Source organism: Euprymna scolopes, chromosome 2 (genome assembly GCF_053919585.1).
Source record: "Euprymna scolopes isolate OS-2025 chromosome 2, ASM5391958v1, whole genome shotgun sequence".
NCBI lineage: Eukaryota > Metazoa > Mollusca > Cephalopoda > Sepiida > Sepiolidae > Euprymna > Euprymna scolopes.
In genome coordinates, this window is record NC_136483.1 from 78,324,795 (window position 1) to 78,344,961 (window position 20,167).

General features: G+C 36.5%; 1 protein-coding gene across 8 annotated transcripts in view; it reads right to left on the minus strand.

Annotated features, from left to right (window-relative positions):
* LOC145292788 (uncharacterized) overlaps positions 1–20,167 on the minus strand; it is a 95,303-nt gene that overhangs the window by 38,995 nt on the left and 36,141 nt on the right. For 3 of the 8 annotated variants that reach the window (XM_080138858.1, XM_080138834.1, XM_080138840.1), the window contains exon 4: positions 5,723–6,581. In XM_080138858.1, the coding sequence (XP_079994984.1) occupies positions 5,723–6,491 (769 nt within the window). In that variant the 5' untranslated portion in view covers positions 6,492–6,581. Of the gene's footprint in view, positions 1–5,722; positions 6,582–9,014; positions 9,088–12,248; positions 12,502–20,167 lie in introns of those variants that run through there. The other 5 variants (XM_080138863.1, XM_080138845.1, XM_080138852.1 and 2 more) reach the window with 5 other exon arrangements.

The following is a 20,167-nucleotide window of genomic DNA, read 5'->3' on the forward strand; positions in this document are numbered from 1 at the left end:
GGTATTTGGTTTGATTGTTTTTTAGAATGAAAATTGCTGGCTTTGACTCTGATTTTGCAAAACAGGATTGAGTTTTGCAAATCGAAATGAAAAAAAAAAAACAATAGCATCAATGTTTGGTGCATTTCTGTTCAGGAAGCCAATATCTTCAGACAGCCTGATCTGGTAGCACCAAATGCCCTAACAGGTTACTACTCTGGACATGGAAGCAATGATAACTAAGGGAGCAACTCAACATTTCCCCCAGCCCCTAAATAGGATCTCACCACTTCAACCCAAATCTGTCTGTGTCAGGTCGGGTTACTATCTGAGCTGATATGACATAAACATACCCGAAATCGGTGACGAGGTATTTGCATAAGTAGCAATTTATTTTGACGCATAAAAAAATGTATTTTTGGATAAACAATTTAACATTTTAATACCAATAGTGTACGAGGGGCGTGCAATAAGTAATGCCTCTGACCCACTTCCCATAGCAGTAGAGTAACGAAACTTGGCACAGTTATTAGTCTTTCTCTACATAGGAACCACCCAGAGTTATGCATTTCTCCCATTGTTCGATGCAACTCTGGAGACTGTTTTTATAGAACACTCCAGGTTGGTCTTCCAACCACGACGTGACTTCAGAAATCAAGGCTGCATCATCTAAGAAACACTTTCCTTTCAGAAACAACTTCATGGCTGGGAAGAGGTGAAAGTCAAAGGGTGCAAGGTCAGGAGAGTAGGGAGGATGGGGAAGGATTTCATAATCACACGCCCATGCTTCTGATCTGGCGACATGCGAGTTGTGGACCGGAGCGTTGTCCTGCAGGAGGAGGGTACTTTTGCTGATCTTGCCCTGCCTCTTGATTTTGATAGCTTCCCTTAATTTCCTCAAAAGTGAAGCATAATAGGCTCCTGTAATTGTGGTACCCTTTGCCAGGAAATCTGTCATCACTACTCCGTCCTGGTCCCAGAAGACTGTGAGCAGGACCTTGCCAGCAGAGGGCTGCACCCTTGCCTTCTTTGGAGGTGGTGAGTCCAAGTGCTTCCACTGCATTGACTGGGCTTTGGTCTCTGGATCATAGTGATGGACCCAGGTTTCATCCTGTGTAATCAGTCTTTTGAAAAACTTTGACTCATCTTCTTGGCACATCTCCAAATTCATCCTCGAGCATTCGATGCGTTCTCGCTTCTGGAATGGTGTGAGCAACCTGGGAATCCATCTGGCAGACCCCTTATGCATATGAAATGGCCATGAATGATAGTTTCCACAGACTAATCTTGACATCTTGGACTATTTGGCGAATACTAATGTGCCGATCTTCCAAAATGGCAGCCTGAACTTGATGGACAGATGCCTCGTCAATAGCAGAAGGAGGGCGACCAGGTCTGGGAGCTGTTTCCACAGACTTCTGGCCATGTTTGAATTCATGATGCCAGCGTTTTACAAGGTCATATGATGGGGCATTATCACCATAAGTTTCTTTCATTTCAGCAAAAGTCTCCTGTGGTGTGCGTCCTTTCAAATACAAAAACCGGATCACTGCTCAACATTCAACAGGCTCCATTTCACACCTGACTCAGTTCAAACACCTGTAAAACAGAAACCACAATTAGTTCAGAGCTGTAATTTGCCACATAACCCGTAGAGATAGAAATCATTGCACATGCAAAATTTCAGCTAGATCAGACAACTGGAAGTGGGTCAGGGGCATTACTTATTGCACACCCCTCGTATATAGACAATGTGTAAAAACATACAGAAAAATTAAAAACAAAATAATGATGTGAGAGAAACAACGAAAAAGCCACTAGACTGATTACATTATTGCAGTTAAATGGTAAACTTTATTTAACTGCACCTAGTGTGACATTCTCCTTGGGTAGACTGAAAAAGCTTCCTCTAAAGGAGGAAGTGTTAAGAGAATATTAAACTCACAAGCGGCCCCCAGTCGCATCTATTGAACTTTTGTTTGTGTTTTAATGACTTGTACTTCTTAAGTTTTTTCTTTTTTTCCAAAATTGAAAACTTTACAAACAGTTTGACATTAAAACATTATCAAAATTTCACACATCATATATTAAAATAATTCTGAAAAATTGTTCTTTATTTGCTTACTATATAAGTTTTGGAGAAACTTCTATCAAGCCAACTTTACAAAATGAAGTAACATAAAATTGAGCCTCAAAGAAAAATTTATATTCCACATTTTTGGCTGTTTGAAGCAAAATACCAGTTTAACTCACTGTAAAAAAATAATTCAATCAATAAAAGCACATAAAATTTACATATTTAGAAAGATTAAACCATATAACTATTTTAAAGATTGGAATAGAAATGAGAAATTGCAAGTCGAAAGAGTTAAAATGTAAATTTATCAATGTTTCACTATAATGAATAATTTGCATAAACACTGAACCTTCCAGTGTTCTTAAGTCCACAGCTCCACAGGTGGATCCAGTGTTTCTGAGATCATCAGAGGGGACCACGGCACACCGTTTCGCGCTCTCTCCTCCTTAGAGTGTATAGCCATGGGGAGCCCACTTCTCTTGGAGTCCTCTCTTCACTGGTGCAAACTTGAGTTTTACCGCCTGATGGTGTGCAGTACTGCTACTTACCTATTATCTCCTTATAGAGACTTCCTTCTAACCAGGTGTCATCATCTTTCTTTAACCATATAAATAGCGACGCCTTCTCTGCTGTTCTTTGCATGTCTTCTTTCAATTGTTTAATCTCGTTATGAGAGAAACCAAGTTCTTGCTTGAAAAGGCAGAAAAATGTCCGATCAACATATCCTCTCGCTCCAACCCCCACGTGACTGAAACTTACTTTCTACCCTTGCTCTTCACATCTCTCAATCAAGCTCTCATATCTCCTTTCTTTCCTCTCCCCTGTAGCATCAAAATTTGACTCCAAAGGTACCGTTAGCTCCAGTAGGGGAACCACCTTCTTTTTCTCATTCAATATTACAATGTCAGGTCTTTGCAGTGTAGCTACAATGGGAAAAACAAGAAATTCATCAAGATCTGAAGCAATTTCCCACTTGCCACTCCATCTTTTATCAGCTTGCTTCATTCGATCTCCTCGCGATTCTTTGGACTTTTCTCCTGCTTTTTCAAATTTCACCTCTTTCACTACTTCATTCTGTGGTAGCTTTCCGTCATTGATCTCATCCAGTTTCTTTTTCAACGCATTACTGATCACTCTGAGAACCTGGTTGTGTCTCCATGGAACCCTACTACCCTTTAGACTAAGCTCACAGTGTGATAGGATGTGCTTGAGCATGCTATGCTGCCCACATTTGTATATCCGCTACGTGGATATATTTTTTATTTATTTATGTCCTTTGCAGAATATTAAGCACATGGTGAGGTTGTGTTTTAAAAAGCCAGTGCACTAGGCGAAGTGCACTCTGGCCTACAAGAAATGCCTGAGCAGCTTCATTTGCATTTTCCGATAGAGAGTACATCAGGTGATAAGCAATAAATTAACTTCTCAGGGAGAAGATAAAACCTGGGAGAATAAACCTTCTAGAACTGAACAGAACCATATTGCAGGCCAACAAACCTGAATTCATTCTTATTCCATTTAAAATGATTCATGACTTATCTCATTGTTTATATCCATTGCGTTTGTGGATCAAACTGGTCTACAACAGTTAAACTAAGTCATTTTAAAAATAAATCTTTTCATTATCACGGCATGATAATTTTCTTAAATATATGATTTGCTTCTTTTTTCTATTTAAATTATTAGTAATATTATTTTTGTTTTAAAAAGTCATACTTATTTGTGATATACTCAACACCGGACCTTTGAAAACTACTATCCAGAAAATAACAACTTGAAATAGGAGACAATATTCTTTCTCGAAAAAGTCATGTCCAGTTCAAATAACTGCACCTCACCAAGATATATTTTCATGTTCAAAATACAATCTTATGCTAAGATTAGTATCTTCCTTTCTTTTCTTTGATGTCCACTGGGATTTATGAGGACTGAAAGATTTTAGGTTTGATTATTAAACAGAGGATAATATCTACATAGGTTACTGGACTTTGAAATAAATAAAAAAGAAATAAATAGATTCTAGTTAGCCATAGGAGGAGAGGGTCTAACATCTAAGCTGGGTAGAGAGTAGCGACTCTGAGCAAAGATGGAGATAGTCACTATTCGAAGAACTCCACATTTTTTTAATCAAATGAAATATGAACTTTTCATTAATATCTTTCAATGATACAAAATACAAATTCTCTGGATTGTGCTAAGAAATACTAACTCAAATAATAAAAGTTGTTACTTGTTAATACTTCCATCTGAATGAGACCTTTTATTCTAACTAGTCATTACTGACTGTATGAAAAGAAACTAGAATCTTAAGATCACTACCATTCCAGTTATTATAGGAGCAACTGAACTCATGAAAAAGAATTTTAAAAACTACCTGTCAAATATACCTGGTGAACCAAGTGCAAGAGACATTAAAACAACTGCACTTAAATGGACAATCAGAATCTTAAAAAGATCTCTCAGTTGGAATATCTGAGTTAGCGGGTGAATGTTTGGCATCCAGTAGGATGCTCCATCTCCGGCTAGAACAAATTGACAAGAAAAATTTAAAAAAACGAAAAAAGGGAATCAAACACCTATCAATTCAGATGCATACACAAAACAATCACAGACATCACCCAATTATATAACAGCAACAAAATTGATTACATGTGCAGCAGCAATAACCAGTTGCTACATCATATAACAGTGATTGATTGAACTTATAATGAATATATTTGTATAAATGAACTAATCAGGAACACTTGTCAATAGATTGACAATTAAAAAAATAATTGATGCTTGTAGATAGAAATACACAGATGAACTATAAAACTTCAAAATAATATTTCTGAATTTTAGAGACGAGGATTGATAATTTATATTATTTGGATTATTACCATAATCTGTTGCATAATAGATAAAGTACTAGGTAAAATTTAGTTAATAATGACACTCTTCTAGAAGTTGAAGGTTCAATCCTCAGTGCAAGTAATACTCAGAATACAACTGCAAAATACTTTAAACTTCTACCAATCATGGCTGATGAGAGCATGTTACCACTCCCTGTGGATTAAATAAAAGGTTCCATTCGAAATTCTGGACAAATTCCCAATTTAAACAGAAAAATTCCCAAGTTTGATAAAAGACATCTGAAGAGAGTCAAATTATCAAGTAGAAATTTAATTAAAAATATAAATCAGTTTTGTTGTATTTTTCTAATTCTCGATTGATTGACATAAATACATATTACTGACTTATCTCCTCAGTTCTCCCTTCTGTGTTCATGCCAATGGAAAATCGGAAATATATGATAAAACTGATTTATATTTTTAATTAAAATTCTACTCAATAATTTCCCCCAACTTTTTGGTGTAAATACCTACTTTTACCTGATATGTAAGTATATCAAAGAGCTTTCCTGTTAATTAATTTGAAACTGCCATATTTTACCTCTGTAGACACTAAATAATTAAATTAGTTTGGATTAAAATATGAAAAAAAAGAATTAATTTTATGAGTTAAGTCAATTTGATTTTTTTTTTAATCAACAACAATTTACTGACTCCCCTGCCTCTGATACCAACAAATCATTGTACTATGTGACAATAGTTGTTGGAATATTCAAAAGTTAAAACTAAAATACTTTTTTTAAGAATGACAGAATTTATCAAAAAGATGACTTACCAAAGCGCCTGGATTTTTGTTCGGCTTCTTTTTCCGATCGAATTGAAATTGTCTCAGCTATCTCAGTACATAAGTGTTGGATTTTATTTTTAATTAACAACACCATCTCTTCGAGTTTCTTTACAGCCACACTTTCTTCCCCTTGACCAAAAACTTGAATTACTGCATCGAGATCATGATCTTTAAATATTGGCAAGAAAAAAGATCTGAGTTCGGGGTCAAAATCCATGAAAGCCTGGATGCCATCACTAGTCTGGACCATCACATTCAATCCGTCTTCGAAAAGTCGGAAAAGTTCATCGTCACTGATTGCAGGAATATTTGTCAGATATTCCTTCCTTTGTAATCCAGAATTAGAGTCCTTTGGAAAAGGTTGATCTGTTGCATTGTCAAATGTTGTCGGACTCCGTCTACAATGTCCATAATCAAGACGCTGATAATATGAGTTATCACTGTTCAATCTGCCACCAACATCTATATTACGTTGGTTTGGCGCATCCAGGTTTTCATGCCGCCAACTGTCTTTCAAACATTCTGTATCAGTGACATTGGATGCTGAATAATACCTAGAATCAATATTTTTGTCACCAAAACCTTCTGCTGGAATTGTTGATTGTGATCTGAAGGAGTTTGCCTTCTCGTCTTCATATTGCATTGGAGTCCGAGTGTTGTCAAGCCAACTCGGTAGTGATGAAGATGGTTCATTTTGGCCTTGAATGGCAGAGTTTCTGAGGGAGTTGATTAAAATGGAGGATTGTTGGGTAAACATTTGGTTGCTCCAGTATGGTGTGGTATTAGTGGGAAATAATTGGATCCAAGTTTTCTTTGTCGTGATGTAGATGAATAATCTATGCTAAATCTGAAATGAAAGAAAATAAGAAATAATACACAAGTTAACTATAATGACCAGCTAACATTTCGTAAAAGTTTATTGTCATCAATCAAGGGCGATAACTCTATTCAGTAAGATACATGCGCCATTTCCATCATTTTATTCAGAAAAAAAAAAACCAAACACTAACCTTAAGTTCAGGAAAGGAATATGAAAAAAAAAAAACCCTTAAAATTAAATTTTAAAAAAGAAAATTTTTATTTTTAACTTATCAAACAAGTTTTAGAGATTTGAATAAAAAAAGTACATGCAGGTTTTAAATTAAATTATCACACTTGGCCCATGTGAATTCTAGTTATGACAAACTGGGTATATATGCAATCTGCCCACTCACACAAAAATATTTTTCTAAATACTACCAAAATATTTAAAAAAAAAAATAGCTTTGATCTAAGTTTTAGGAATGTAGCTTAATTTATTTTTCTATATAAGTTTAACATAAAATAGCCCATTACTTGTCTTAAACCAAATAATCCAACTTCTCCTTTAGAAATAAATAAATATATATATACTAGCAAAGATACAGAGCATACAACAAAATTCTGCACAAAGGCAGGACTTTGCTGTACACTCAGGTACCCACTTTGTGGGCACCCTTGCAGTAAGTAGATGTTTTAAGAGCAACTATTGCTTCAGGTGTTTAAATTTTTTAACTACCTCTTGAAGTGACTGAAATCCAACTATGGACTTTAAAGCAAATAGGTTATATTCAAGTTGACATATTGTTTCACATAAAAATTGAAACAATTACAAAGAATCACAATGGTTAGCATTTGTTTAGTATCACAAGCACATTTTTATCAAAGATATATAGCAAAGATACCCACGCTTTGCACAGGACTTTGCTGTGCTGCCCCAAATATGACCTTGAAAATGGTATGCACCATCTCTAGGTAAGAGACTATCATCATGTCATGATTGGTCCAATGCTGTGGGTTGTAGGTGGGTATATATACATAGGCTATGACCTTGACCTTTGACCTTTACCTTGGAAAATAAGGTGTACCATCCCTAGGTTGGAGTACATCACCATGCCAGGTTTGATCATGATCAGTCCAGCAGTGGGAACTGTAGGAGAGTTGTACACACACACACGAATGCTACTACTTTATATATATATATATATATATATATATATATAGAGAGAGAGAGAGAGAGATATATATATATATATATATATATATATATATATATATATATAGATAGATATGTCTAAAAATGATACAGAGTTAATTTTCTGTTTTATGAGTAAACTTTATGGAGTATTAAATATAAAACCAAAAACAGAGAATGAAAATCCTCATGTTGATAAATTGAGAGAATTTCCTGAAGTAATGGAAGGAGTAAGTTATCAGTAACATGCAGTTTTGGGTGCTTGTGTCAATTAGTGATGTTTTAAACTAACTCATTTCAGGTGAAAGCATTACAATGTACTTACATGGCATGTCGAAATTAGTATAAATTCAAAAAATTACAAAAAATGATCCAGCAGATGTGCTAGATGTATTTTTAACAAAAAATTATCCACAATTATGTTCTGACATTTTGTGTTTAAAAATGGTGGACCCTTAATAGTTAAGTCAGCTTGTCATACTGAATTGGTTGCACAACTCTTTCACATTAAAACGTATGGTAAAACTTGATAATTCGATGTATTATATTTTTATTTGTAATCATTTTTCTGCTGGATCATTTTTTGTAATTTTTGGAATTTATACTGATTTTGACATGATACAAAAGTATGTAAAAATGTTTTCACCTGAAACATTACTCATCTACACAAGTACCAAGTTTTTTTTACTTCTGAGCAAGGACAAGATGTGATTGATGAAAAAAATAGAGAATGGGAAAATATGCAAATTCATGTAGTATATGAATGTGTATCCGACATCAGGTAAAAATGTATATGGATAAGATTGGTGATGACAGAAAAATTTCTAAATGACAAAAAGATAATGAAGTTTTTGTATTGTTGCATGTGGCTATGAAGAAAATTCTCCAATATGCAACTGTGTGGCTATGCGTCTGATATTAATGGTCTTGTTTATGGTTAATGTGACAGGTGGAGACTTAATTTTACTTCAGCATTTATGCAAGACAAGTCACCAACTGACCTGTCGAGAATTACTAGTGTGAAAGTTGAAAATCACATTTATGGATTAAATGATGCATCTCGCTCATGGTACGAAGGGACATATTTGTTTTTTTAATGTATTAATGAACTTCAGTGGCCATCCCCATTCTTAACATATGGAGGGGGTGATTTGTAACACACACGTATTAGTACTTGTTCAGTTGGGAAAAAACATGACCGTCAGTGAAAACATAAGAGATTACATTGGATAATAAAAGTCTTAATATCCAGCCCAAATTTAAATGTGATAATTATTTTCAGCATACCTAAAAATCTCTATAAGTCATCAATTTAATGGTAAATGTTGAGTTGCACTTTAATGGTAAATGTTGAGTTGCACTGAAAGTAAAAAATACACATAATTATCTCAGAGATCGAGCTGGAAAAGCACAAAAAAATAAAAGTACTTCAGCATTTATCGACTCAAGGTTTTCCACAAAGTTTCTCAAGTTTGTCCAACTGCTGACAAGAATAACTGGAAGCAGCTGATTGCAAAACGTTTAAACTGCTATGAGAAAATTATGATAAACAGGAAAAACATGGAAATACAATAAATAAAATTACAAACGTGTATCTATCCAATCCTAACTCTAACCTGCGCAATGAAAATTAATTTTTTATTTCTTCCAATTTATAAGAATCCTCTCAGTATGCTATATTAATGTAGACAACTCTTTGATGAGCAAGTACAATGAGCTCACTATTCTTATTCACACTAATGAATGTTTTTGCTATATACCTTATAATATGACTGACTAATTTTTATGATTTCAATTTCAAATGAACAGCTACAGCTGAAATTAGAATACACCCTTCTAAAGTCTGATTATCACAGCGGGTGAATTTCAAAAATGCAATCTGGATGCAAAGACACTTTAGAAGAACAATATGCAATAAAATTCTGTTTTAAACTAGGAAAAAATGCCACAGAAATGTATTCAGACTGCTTTTGGACCATCAGTTTTTGAGTGGCATAAGAGATTTAAGGAAGTCAGGTAGTCTGTGAGGAATGGTGAGAGGTGTGGGAGGAGTAAGGAAGTCAAAAGATCAGAGTTGATTGGCCAAATAAAGAATTTCATGGATAAAGACCATTGTGTGTCTATAATACACAGTTTGATATCAATATGGGAACTGTACATACAATTATTCATGAGGAACTGAAGATGCGGAAGATTTGCTTGAATGCACAAGTCCACAACTTCATCCTTGTCACAGACTATTTGACCAAGATAGATATCAAGACAATTCCTCATCCTCCCTATAGTCCTGACTTTGCTCCCTGTGACTTTTGTTTATTCCCAAAGCTTAAGGAAAACCTTAGAGGCTATCATTATGAGACAATTGAGAAGATGAAAGAGCTTGTGACGAGGGTCATTGATACACTCACACAAGAGGATTTCCATGGGGCCTTCCAGTTGTTGGAATGGTACAAAGTGCATTGCAGCCGGAGGAAATTACTCCTAAGGGGACTAGAGTTTCATGTGTGCACCATCAATAAAAGTGTCCATACAAAAAAAGCCTGAAAACTTATTGAAGGCACAATGTAACTTAATCCACCAGGTTCAGGGGAAAACCAAACCTTCACACGTGATGATCTTGTATTTATGAGTTTGAGATGCTGGGTGCCAGCAATCACGTGGGCATCTCATCAAAGCTCTCGTTTGGCCATCAGTATACTCCTATTAGCAAGATCTGCTACATCTATGACAAGGACAATTACACTGCCATGGAAACTATGCTGGATTTTAACTGGAAGGATGCACTAAAGTACTCAAGAAATTACTGACTTCCTGGAATCATCTATTATGGACCCTCACATATTTTTTATGTGAATTACTAATGCTACTTGACATTCTTTGACAGAAGTGGGTTAAAATCTCAACATATGTTCTTAATACCCTAGTCGGGTAACCGACTAAAAGAAAAAAGGTCCTTGACCTTCGAACCGGAATCAAAGTGTAGTATCTGTTCTGATGTTACATTTAAGTTAATTTGTCTTTGGTCAATGGCGGGGAAACCCTCTGTACTTAGACAATTATTATTTTTGGCTACTGCCAGAGTGCCTCTTTTGCCCTTCTTTTGGGGAGCTGGTTTTCCCCCACATTAAAAACGACCTCGTGTCACGTTTTGCTTTCGTGGGGAAGCAAATAATGGTACTAGTGCACTTATTGATCCGTGCCGAAATAATAACGTAAAAAGCCATTCTTAACATGGGGAGGGGAGGGTGTTTTGTACCTATTCTGTACTTAAACCTTACATTTGAATAAAAAAACATATCATGAAACTTTAATTAAACTTGGAAATACGATTTAAAAAATAGCGCGGATCAGTAAGTGCACTTGCACTAGCACCCAAATAATATATATAATCTAGACTTATAATAAGCTTATAAAAATGGAGCCTTCTTAGATTCGAATTAACTAAAAAGCAGGCAGGGCGTTCGTTAAAAATTGAGGAACGCTCAAACCTTTTCCGGTGTTTCCGGGTGATCTCGGGTCAACTTTGTCGAGTTAGTAAATGCAGAAGCATCCAAATAAAAATAACCCAAACAAAAAAATAAATAAATAATAAAATAAAAAATAACCCCTACAAAATATTTTCGATAAAATTACATGGGTCGGAAAACCACAGGATTACCCTAAGGTAGTGGAGTGGACAGAGTCAGAATCCTCTGTCGAAAATAGCAAAAATACAAGTTTTAGCGACGCCACGAGATTGTAGTAGTTTACAAACACACAAAAATTAAATCGTATCCAAGGACTCACACATTATTATTATTATTTCATTTTTTTTTTAATATAAATTTTTGCCTTTTTAGGATTTGTCGGAGGGGGGTATAAATTCATGTACCTATTTACTATGCCTCCCGACGGGACAGAGTTATACAGTGTATAACTTATACACTAGGGTCGTTCATGTAGTTTAAAAGAATTCGACCAAGTAGCGAGCAGTTTTATTGTTTAAAAAGAAAGAAAAAAAAAAAAAAGACAACATCGTTCTCGCTAAAATTTACGTTAAACCTGAAAAACAACTCAACACAAAGGTGGAAAATTAAAATAAAAAATAAAAAAAATGTAAAAAAATCGATTCATTGCCTAAAACTTAACTGATCATTTTACGTTAAATTTATTATTGTAAAATAAGTCTAGAGTACGCTGTTTTTCAAATAACTTTTCCATAAAAACAAAAATAAAATTTCTTTCTATTGAGGTGTAATCCCATGAAAAATAAAATAAAATCATTTTTATTTTTCGGTTAAAATAATTTTATCTTAGATTTGAATAAAACAAACAAAATGTTTGGTGCATATTTCTCCAATTGAACAGCTGGAACATTTTAAAACAAAGAAAATAACTGAAATCGAAATATAATTTTTAAACAGTTTTCTTTTTTTTCTTCTTTAAAATAAAAAGATTTCTTTTTTCACACACACAAAAGTTCGTGTTTACGAAAACTAAAAATAAAACAAACAAAACATTGTTTTTTCTTATTAATTTTACCTTTTTCAAATTTTAGCAAACTGCATTTCCGTTACTTTATTTTTCTTTGGTCATTGTTGGTTCATAAAAGCAAATAAAATCCTTTTAAAAATATTCACTATGTTAACTAATGAAGAAATTCAAGAGGAAAGAAAAATAAAATTAAAGAAATATATGTCTCTCTGTTTTTTTTAAAGAGTTATAGAAAATGTAGATATATTTTTTTTTTATTCCGGTGATCACGCATGGCGTAAAGCAATCAGAGTTATCTTCCTTGACGATAAGTTTCGAGGAGAAGGGAGAGGGTTGTTTTCTACCACAGGATTGGCCTTTTTTGAAACAATTTGGCCTTTTTAAAAATTTGGCTTTCAGTTTGGCTTTTTTTTCTAATTATTTTATCAAAATATTTATTTAAAAGTAATTATAATTAAGTTATAATTAATATTTTAAGCAGTTTAATCTTCAAATATTGTGTAGGCCTTTTGTAGTTTGTCTTTTTCTTTACTATTTTACAACCATATCTATTTGAAAGCAAGTGTTAGTGAAAACGTTACACGTAAATATTCTTGAATCAACTTAGGCTTCATAAATGTTATTGCCTTTGTTAATTTTTAACTTTTTTATTAACGGTTTCACATATAACTTTATTTGGTAGTAACTATTAAAGAAAACGTTGTAATTAAATATTTTTATGTCGGTAAGAGGACTAGCACAGTAAATATGATATTTTTATAACTCTTGTGCAGTTGTGCACTCACACACACACACGCGCGCATGCTCGTGCGCAAATAAACGAACCTTTATTCATTTCAATTTCCCGGCGCATTTTGCACAAAAATAAGTTCTTCCAGCAACGGCACAATATCAAATACGCCCACACACTTTTCTCACAACAACAAAAGTAAAATGAACATATTTCTGGTGGACGTAGTTGGCGAAGTATCACGTGACACAAGCGACCAATGAGAAAATTCAGAAGATTGTCTTTTTAACGCTTTTCCAAAAACCAAAATATCAGCAGTAGCAATCTTGTTTTTGGAGCCGACCCAAAATGTATAAAAACGCATCAGTCTTCTAAAGTTTAGTTTCAGTTCATTAGTTCATTCAGTCAATTCAGTTTTCTTCCTTTCTTCTTGCTTCGACAACATGTGAGAGCATGCCTCTTGATTTCATAACATCGTCGCTGCCAAAGCCGTCAACACCATGATTACACAGGCCACGCACACATGTATCCATTCTGCACATTTTCTAATTAATAACAATGAATTACTTTCCTCACGAATTACTTTCCTTATGGGACTTTTAAGGCGAACTTCCCCAGATAAAACACAAACTTTAAAATAATCTCATTATTTTCACAAAGGACTTTAACTTTCTAAACTCCTTGATTCCACAAAGGACTTTCATCTAACATTCTAATCATAATGACTTCGAAAGGACTTCCGCCGATCGGACTTCTGTTTATTCACCTTGTTGTTTTTGTTTAAAAAATAAATGCAGTGCATTTTAAATACGAAGGAGGTGTCATTTTGTTTCATTCTTTTTTTTTATTATTTTGTTTGAGGCAAAGAGATTTAATTTCACTTGAACCTCTGCACCCCTACACTCTTCATTGAACAAAATGTTCATTTACTAGTTTTTTTCAGCTAATCAGAGAAAGCTAGTGTGTATGTAGTATAAAAAGTTGAACACAACATCTTTCTGAATCTTTCATAGAGAACACGCAGTGTCCCTAATGATGGAGCTCTGAACAGAGCTGAAAGGGAGAAACAGACCAAATATCAGGGTCTCATGCATGATATGAAAATAAACAGGAATCTTAGGAAGATATCAATCATATTAGTTATTATAGGTGCTACAGGGCTTATGAAGAAGCATCTGAAGTCCTACCTAACTAATATTCCTGGTGAACCAAGTGCAAAAGAGATCTAGACAATTGCACTTAAGGGAACAACGAGGATACTAAAAAGAGCTATCGGCTGGTTTTAATAAAATGTAGGCCAATGTTGGCAGCTGGTTTGGCTGCCCCTGTAGCAGTTAACAAACTATTTACTATAAGTGGATCAATGCCCGATGCCAAAGTGATTCGGCCACACTGACCAATCGGTTGGCAGGGCGCATTGATTTGAGCTGTTCCCTTAAGGACTATTTTTACCCTTTGGGATCTCAGCTTCGATCGCCAGAGAGACGCCAGCAAGCGACCTATATAGACCTCTCTCACTCACCCCTCCCACTGCTACTTGTTGACGACTGCAGTCTGATGGCAGACGACACCTTCAAACAGACATTTACACTTTCTTACTTTCTCTTCAGTCGCCTTTTCTAAATAAACCCATTATTATTTTTTTTAAATTTTTTTATTCTTTTTTACATGGACTTCGCCACTTATCAAGGGCCAATGGCCAATCAGGGATAAGGGTTATTGTGTGTACAGTAATCAAAGGGAGAGTGTAGCAATAGTATTGGAGAATTGGTAAGGTGTCATTACTTGGGGGGGGGCGGTTCATCAGGAATTTGTTTGTGTTGGACTTGAAGACATCCAGGTTGAAGTCGGGAGGGAAACAGGCAAGCGGAACAGAGTTCCACAGGCGTACAGTTCTAAGAAAGAAGCTTTGTTCATGGTATCTATGTTTTGATTTAGGCACAGATAAGGAGTGGGGAAAATTATTGACAGTGGTTTCAGCTAGTCGGGTGTTTTTTGAGAAAGACTGGCGAGGGGGGGGCCAGAGAATGGAGCTCAGACGAGCACCTGCCATGGAAATAATGATAGAACAATGACAGGCTCGCTACGTCTCTTCTGTGGGAAAGAGGTTGCAGGGTAGAGAAAAGAGCATCCCCGACCAAGCCACGGAGTCTATTTTGTACTCCGTCAAGGCAGAATAGGCTGTTTTTTGCAGCCCTCGCTTAGATGTGGCAGCAGTACTCCATCTTTGGACGTACTTGGCTCTTATATAGATAGAGAATTGCATCATTAGTGAGATATCTTCTGGAGCGGTAGAAGGATCCCACCATTTTCCCAGCGACCTTGGCCACAGACTTGATGTATGTGTTCTATTTAAGATCAGGTGTAAAGGTCAAACCCAGGAGCTTATCAAATCCTGGGGCCTCCCTTAGACGAGAGCCATCCATTTCAATTGATGCCAGATGAGGATCAGAGCGTTTATGATGTAGAGATAGGAGCTTGGTCTTAGATGCATTAAAGGTAACGAGCCACCTCTTTCCCCACTGTACCACACGGTCAAGATCAGAGGAGAGAGAATCAGAGAGAACTTTGTCATTTACAGCCTTTGATGTGTTGCCATAGATGGTCGTGTCATCAGCATAGATTTCAACGAAAGATTTTAGTATGTGTTTTGGGAGATCATTCATGTAGATCAGGAAGAGAGTTGGGCCCGGTATGGACCCCTGAGGAACTCCAGCATTAATACTGTGGGCCTTTGATTTCTGCCCATCAACAATTACTCTTATGAGCCTATCTGAGAGAAATGACTTAATGATAGAGAAAACATTTCCAGTTATACCGTAGCTGGAAATCTTGTGTAGTAGGCCTTTATGCCAACCAAACCTTATCAAAGGCCTTTGATATGTCGAGAGTAATTGCCCTAGAAATAAAGCCTTTGTCGAGAGATTCGCTAATCCTATGAGATATAACCGTTAGCACATCTGCTGTAGATCTAGCAGAGCGGAAACCATATTGCGTGTCACTAAGAAGGTTATTTCTGCTGAGGTGGTTGACTACTTCTCTATTTATTGTGGATTCCAGCAACTTACTCATAACACACAGGAGACTTATTGGTCTGTACTGAGAGGGGGATGACTTATCACCTGAATTCTTAAATACAGGGAATACTGATGAGGTTTTCCAGGGTGTTGGAAAGCACTTCTCCTTAAGGCAACGCTTAAACAGTTTGGAAAGTATGGGCGCAAGTTCTGGTTGTAATTTTTTTAACACTATAATTGGAATACCGTCGGGACCAGTTGCTTTACTGGAGTCAAGGTTCTTGATTAGCTTGGCAACCTCACGCACAGATATTTGTATGTTGCATAGCGTGTTGTCTGTAATAGGAGGGAATATGGGGAGTTGATGGCCTTCGTCACACAGGGTAGAATTTGCCGCAAAGTTTTTGGCAAATAGTTTGGCCTTGTCGGATGCTGTCGAGATGACCTCTGGTCCATTGATAATGGTTGGGATAGAGCGCACGTTTCTGTTCAAGATCCTATTTGCTATTTGCCAGAACTGGTGGGAACCAAGCCGCTGCTCAGCTACTTTGGACTTAACGGATTGCGCATATAGTTCTCTTGCATTTTTTATTACTCTTTTACAGTGGTTGCTGGCGGTTCTGAAAGAAGCTTTAGTTTCAGTGCATCTATTACGTTGGTAGCTATGGAAAAAGTGATTTCTGTGTGCAATGGCAGCAGCACATTCAGGGAAGAACCATGGCTGGCTGTTAGGTTTTTGTTGGAATCTTTTGGATGGTATGAATTGGCCTATGCCTACAATTAACCATTCGATCAGATCTGATACTATAGAGGACACATCCTTTTTAAACATGGAATGGAGAGGGAGATCAGATATGAATGTACGGAAGCTATCCCAGTCCGCCATAGAGTATCGGTATACAGTACAGTGGAGAGGTACGTCTGTAGATTTATTATATTTCATTTTTATCTTAAATGATACGACGCAGTGGTCGGAGGATCCCAGAGGAGATAGAACGGAACATGAGCATAGCTCAGGGGAAGTGGATAGAAAAAGGTCTAGGAGGCTTGCGAACTGACCGGTACTATCGGGCATATGGGTGGGCTCGCGGACAATCTGAGTGAGGTCATAGGCAATGGCAAAATCATGACAGAACCTCCCCTCCTCATCAGTCTTATTTGAGTGGGTCAGCTATGCCACATTATGGACATTGAAGTCACCGCAAATGTGAATGTTAGCCGAGGGATGAGCAGACAGGATGTGGTCAATTTTTTCTGATACACTCTTAAAGACAGTAACTCCACTGTTGTGGGGGCGATAGAGGGCAAATATAAATGCGGTGGTGTAAGCAAGTGCAACCCGGAAGCACATATAAGGTAGATTAGGGTCTTCTCTGGAGATATCCCTGACACATGGGAAGCCATCTTTAATGTAGGCACATATTCCATGCCCGTGGCGATCTTGGGGGTCAGATTTAGATGTTAGGTTAGAGTATCCTTTTATGAACTCATCTAGGGAGGTGGTTGGCTCTATTCCAGTTTCGCTTAGAAAGAATATGTCAGGTTTCATCTCCTGTAATTGGGTTTCAACCTCTGGAAGGTTAGAACATAGACCCCTGATGTTGGAGAAGGAGACATGGTAGTAGGGGTCTACGTAGGAGGATGGGGTTCTAGGTTTATTCATGTTTTCTTTTTTGAGATATTTCATGTTGAGGATTTTGGGATTTGTGGAACAGGTCAGCATACTTGGTTAGAGCAGAACAGAGAGGGAAAGTAAGAGAGGAAAGACAGGAAAATTTTTTTTTTTTTTTTGTAGCACATGATAAGGTAAAGCCGTAACAATTACCCACTAGTATGGCATCGAGAGGCCCCACCAGAGACTACTGCATGGTCCAGAATCCATTCACCAAATGGCAATACAGCAGCCCCAGTACTTTGCACCTGCTGATAGGACAGCCTCCTTAGTGGTTATTCCAAGGTTCGGGTCCCTGACTATTAGGCGGTGAACGTCAGCCCAGATGAAAACGTTTACCTCCAGCACCCTTACTAGTGACATGGCCGCAAGGATAGATATAGAGACAGAAAATTTCCGGCATCTCAGACTACTGTTCACGAAGTACTATCAACCTGGGAAGCAGCTTTTTCTTCACCCTTTGTCAGAAACATCATTCATTAGAAATGAGGACTGAGGGACAAAAAAAGGAGAAGTGAGAGTTACTGGAGCTGCCGATAACACATCCACTGCATTATCTACTCTCCATTAAAAAAAAAAACAAAAAAAAAAAACGGTAAGAGGGACTTATTTATATCCGCTTAGTATAAGTCCTTTGCCCATTCCCAGTTTAGAATAGAATTTGCCGATAGTCTCCCCTCCCATATTAATCCGTGGAAGTTTTTTTTTTTTTATTAATTAATAGTTTAGGATAATACCAGACATATTTAACAAAAAAAGTTTAAAACACGAGTAATAAGACATGATAGGTAATGTTAAGGAGTTTCAAGTTTTAGTAAGACTGCAATAAGAGAACAAAGATAAATAAATAAATTGCAATATTTTGGAGTGATAATGGGGTATGATCCCACACAGTCGGACGATTCTATTTATAAACGATGCTGCTAAGAACGGACGAATCAAATTAATTCACGTTCTGCTACAAACCAATCAGAAACCAGAATGGCTTCATAAATATTAAACCTTTTCTGGTGCAATTTCACATGTTCTTTCCCGGGTTTCGACACGGTAAGAATATTTTGTTCTGTGGAACTGTCTACTACAAACAAGTCACCTACCAGGACTTGTAAGAATATTTTGTTCTGTGGAACTGTCTACTACAAACAAGTCACCTACCAGGACTTGTGTGTAACAGCGAACCATCTGAAGCTCAAAGTGGCTTACACTTCTACATATATAATACACAAAAATTGGCAAGATTAAGACAGGATTATTGTTTTGTTAAAAGTAATGTCGTTTGGCCCTGTGTTTATTTCAGTAATTATTAGGAGAGAAATGCACAACATTTCTCTCCTATACCCCATACCCAACATTACAATCTTCAAATAAAGAAAATTTATTTTAAAAAAAATATATATAAAAAAAACAAGGGACCAACTCACAAAGGCTGAAAGACTGGAAGAGATATATTTTTTATCACAAAAAGAACTTTGACGAAAACAACAAGAAAGTTATTCGTTTTCCTTTTGTCGCCATCGCCAATACAAACAGCGACAGCGCGTTCAAAATCGAAGAAGAAAGCAATAACAAAAAAACTCCGGGTTTCCTGTCTCTCTCTTCTATAAAAAAAAAAATTAACAAGAAAAGAAAAAAAAAACTGAAGAACTTTGTTTCAAAAATACTTATTTATTTATTTTATAATGGCCAACTACACTGTAAGTACAGTATTAACTTCATTTTTCACACACACACACACACACACACACACACACACACACACACACACACACACACACAAATTCTTAAATCTTTCCTTTCCAATCCATACTATTGCTATTATTTATTTTTATCTTACTTGTAATTCTTTTGACTTATTTTCCTTCGTTTTTCTATCTCTCATTCGTGTCTGTTTGAAGAAGTTTTTTTTTTTCACTTTTCGACTTTTGATTTTTTGGTCTGTTCATTTTACTTATTAATCTAATGTCTACCGCCTTGCCTGCTTATGCGGGTGACATCCGAGTTTGGTTCGTTCAACTCGAGTTGTATTTTTCAACAAACGACATTAAAGAGCATCAGCAATTGCTGATATTATTTAGTGCACTCTTTGCGTCGTTGACGCCAGTGGTCAAAGACTTGATCACTGACACCCCTCCTAACTCTACATACGACTCAATAAAACAGGAGGTTCTGCTCCGGACGTCAGTGTCAGCGGAAAAACACTTCCAAATGTTAGTCCACGATGAGCTCTTGGGAGACTGTTTTGCCTAGTGAGCTACTCCAGTGAATGAGAGTTAGCTGAAGACGTCCCTGCTGACAGTGCCCTTATAAAACAGCTTTTCTTTTCGAGGCTGCCGACACAGGTGAAAGCCATTTCAGCTCCTATGTTGGAGAAAAACACTGTCAATGTTGTAGCGGCATTAGCAGATAAAGTTATGGACTTTACCAGGGGTTCTATCAATGCAGCTATCCCCCAGACTTCGGCTGAAGTCTTTATGCTCTCAGCCAAAGTTAGGGCCACAAATCAAGAAGCCACTTCCTTGGCTATACTTGATGCTCTTGAGTGGCTTAC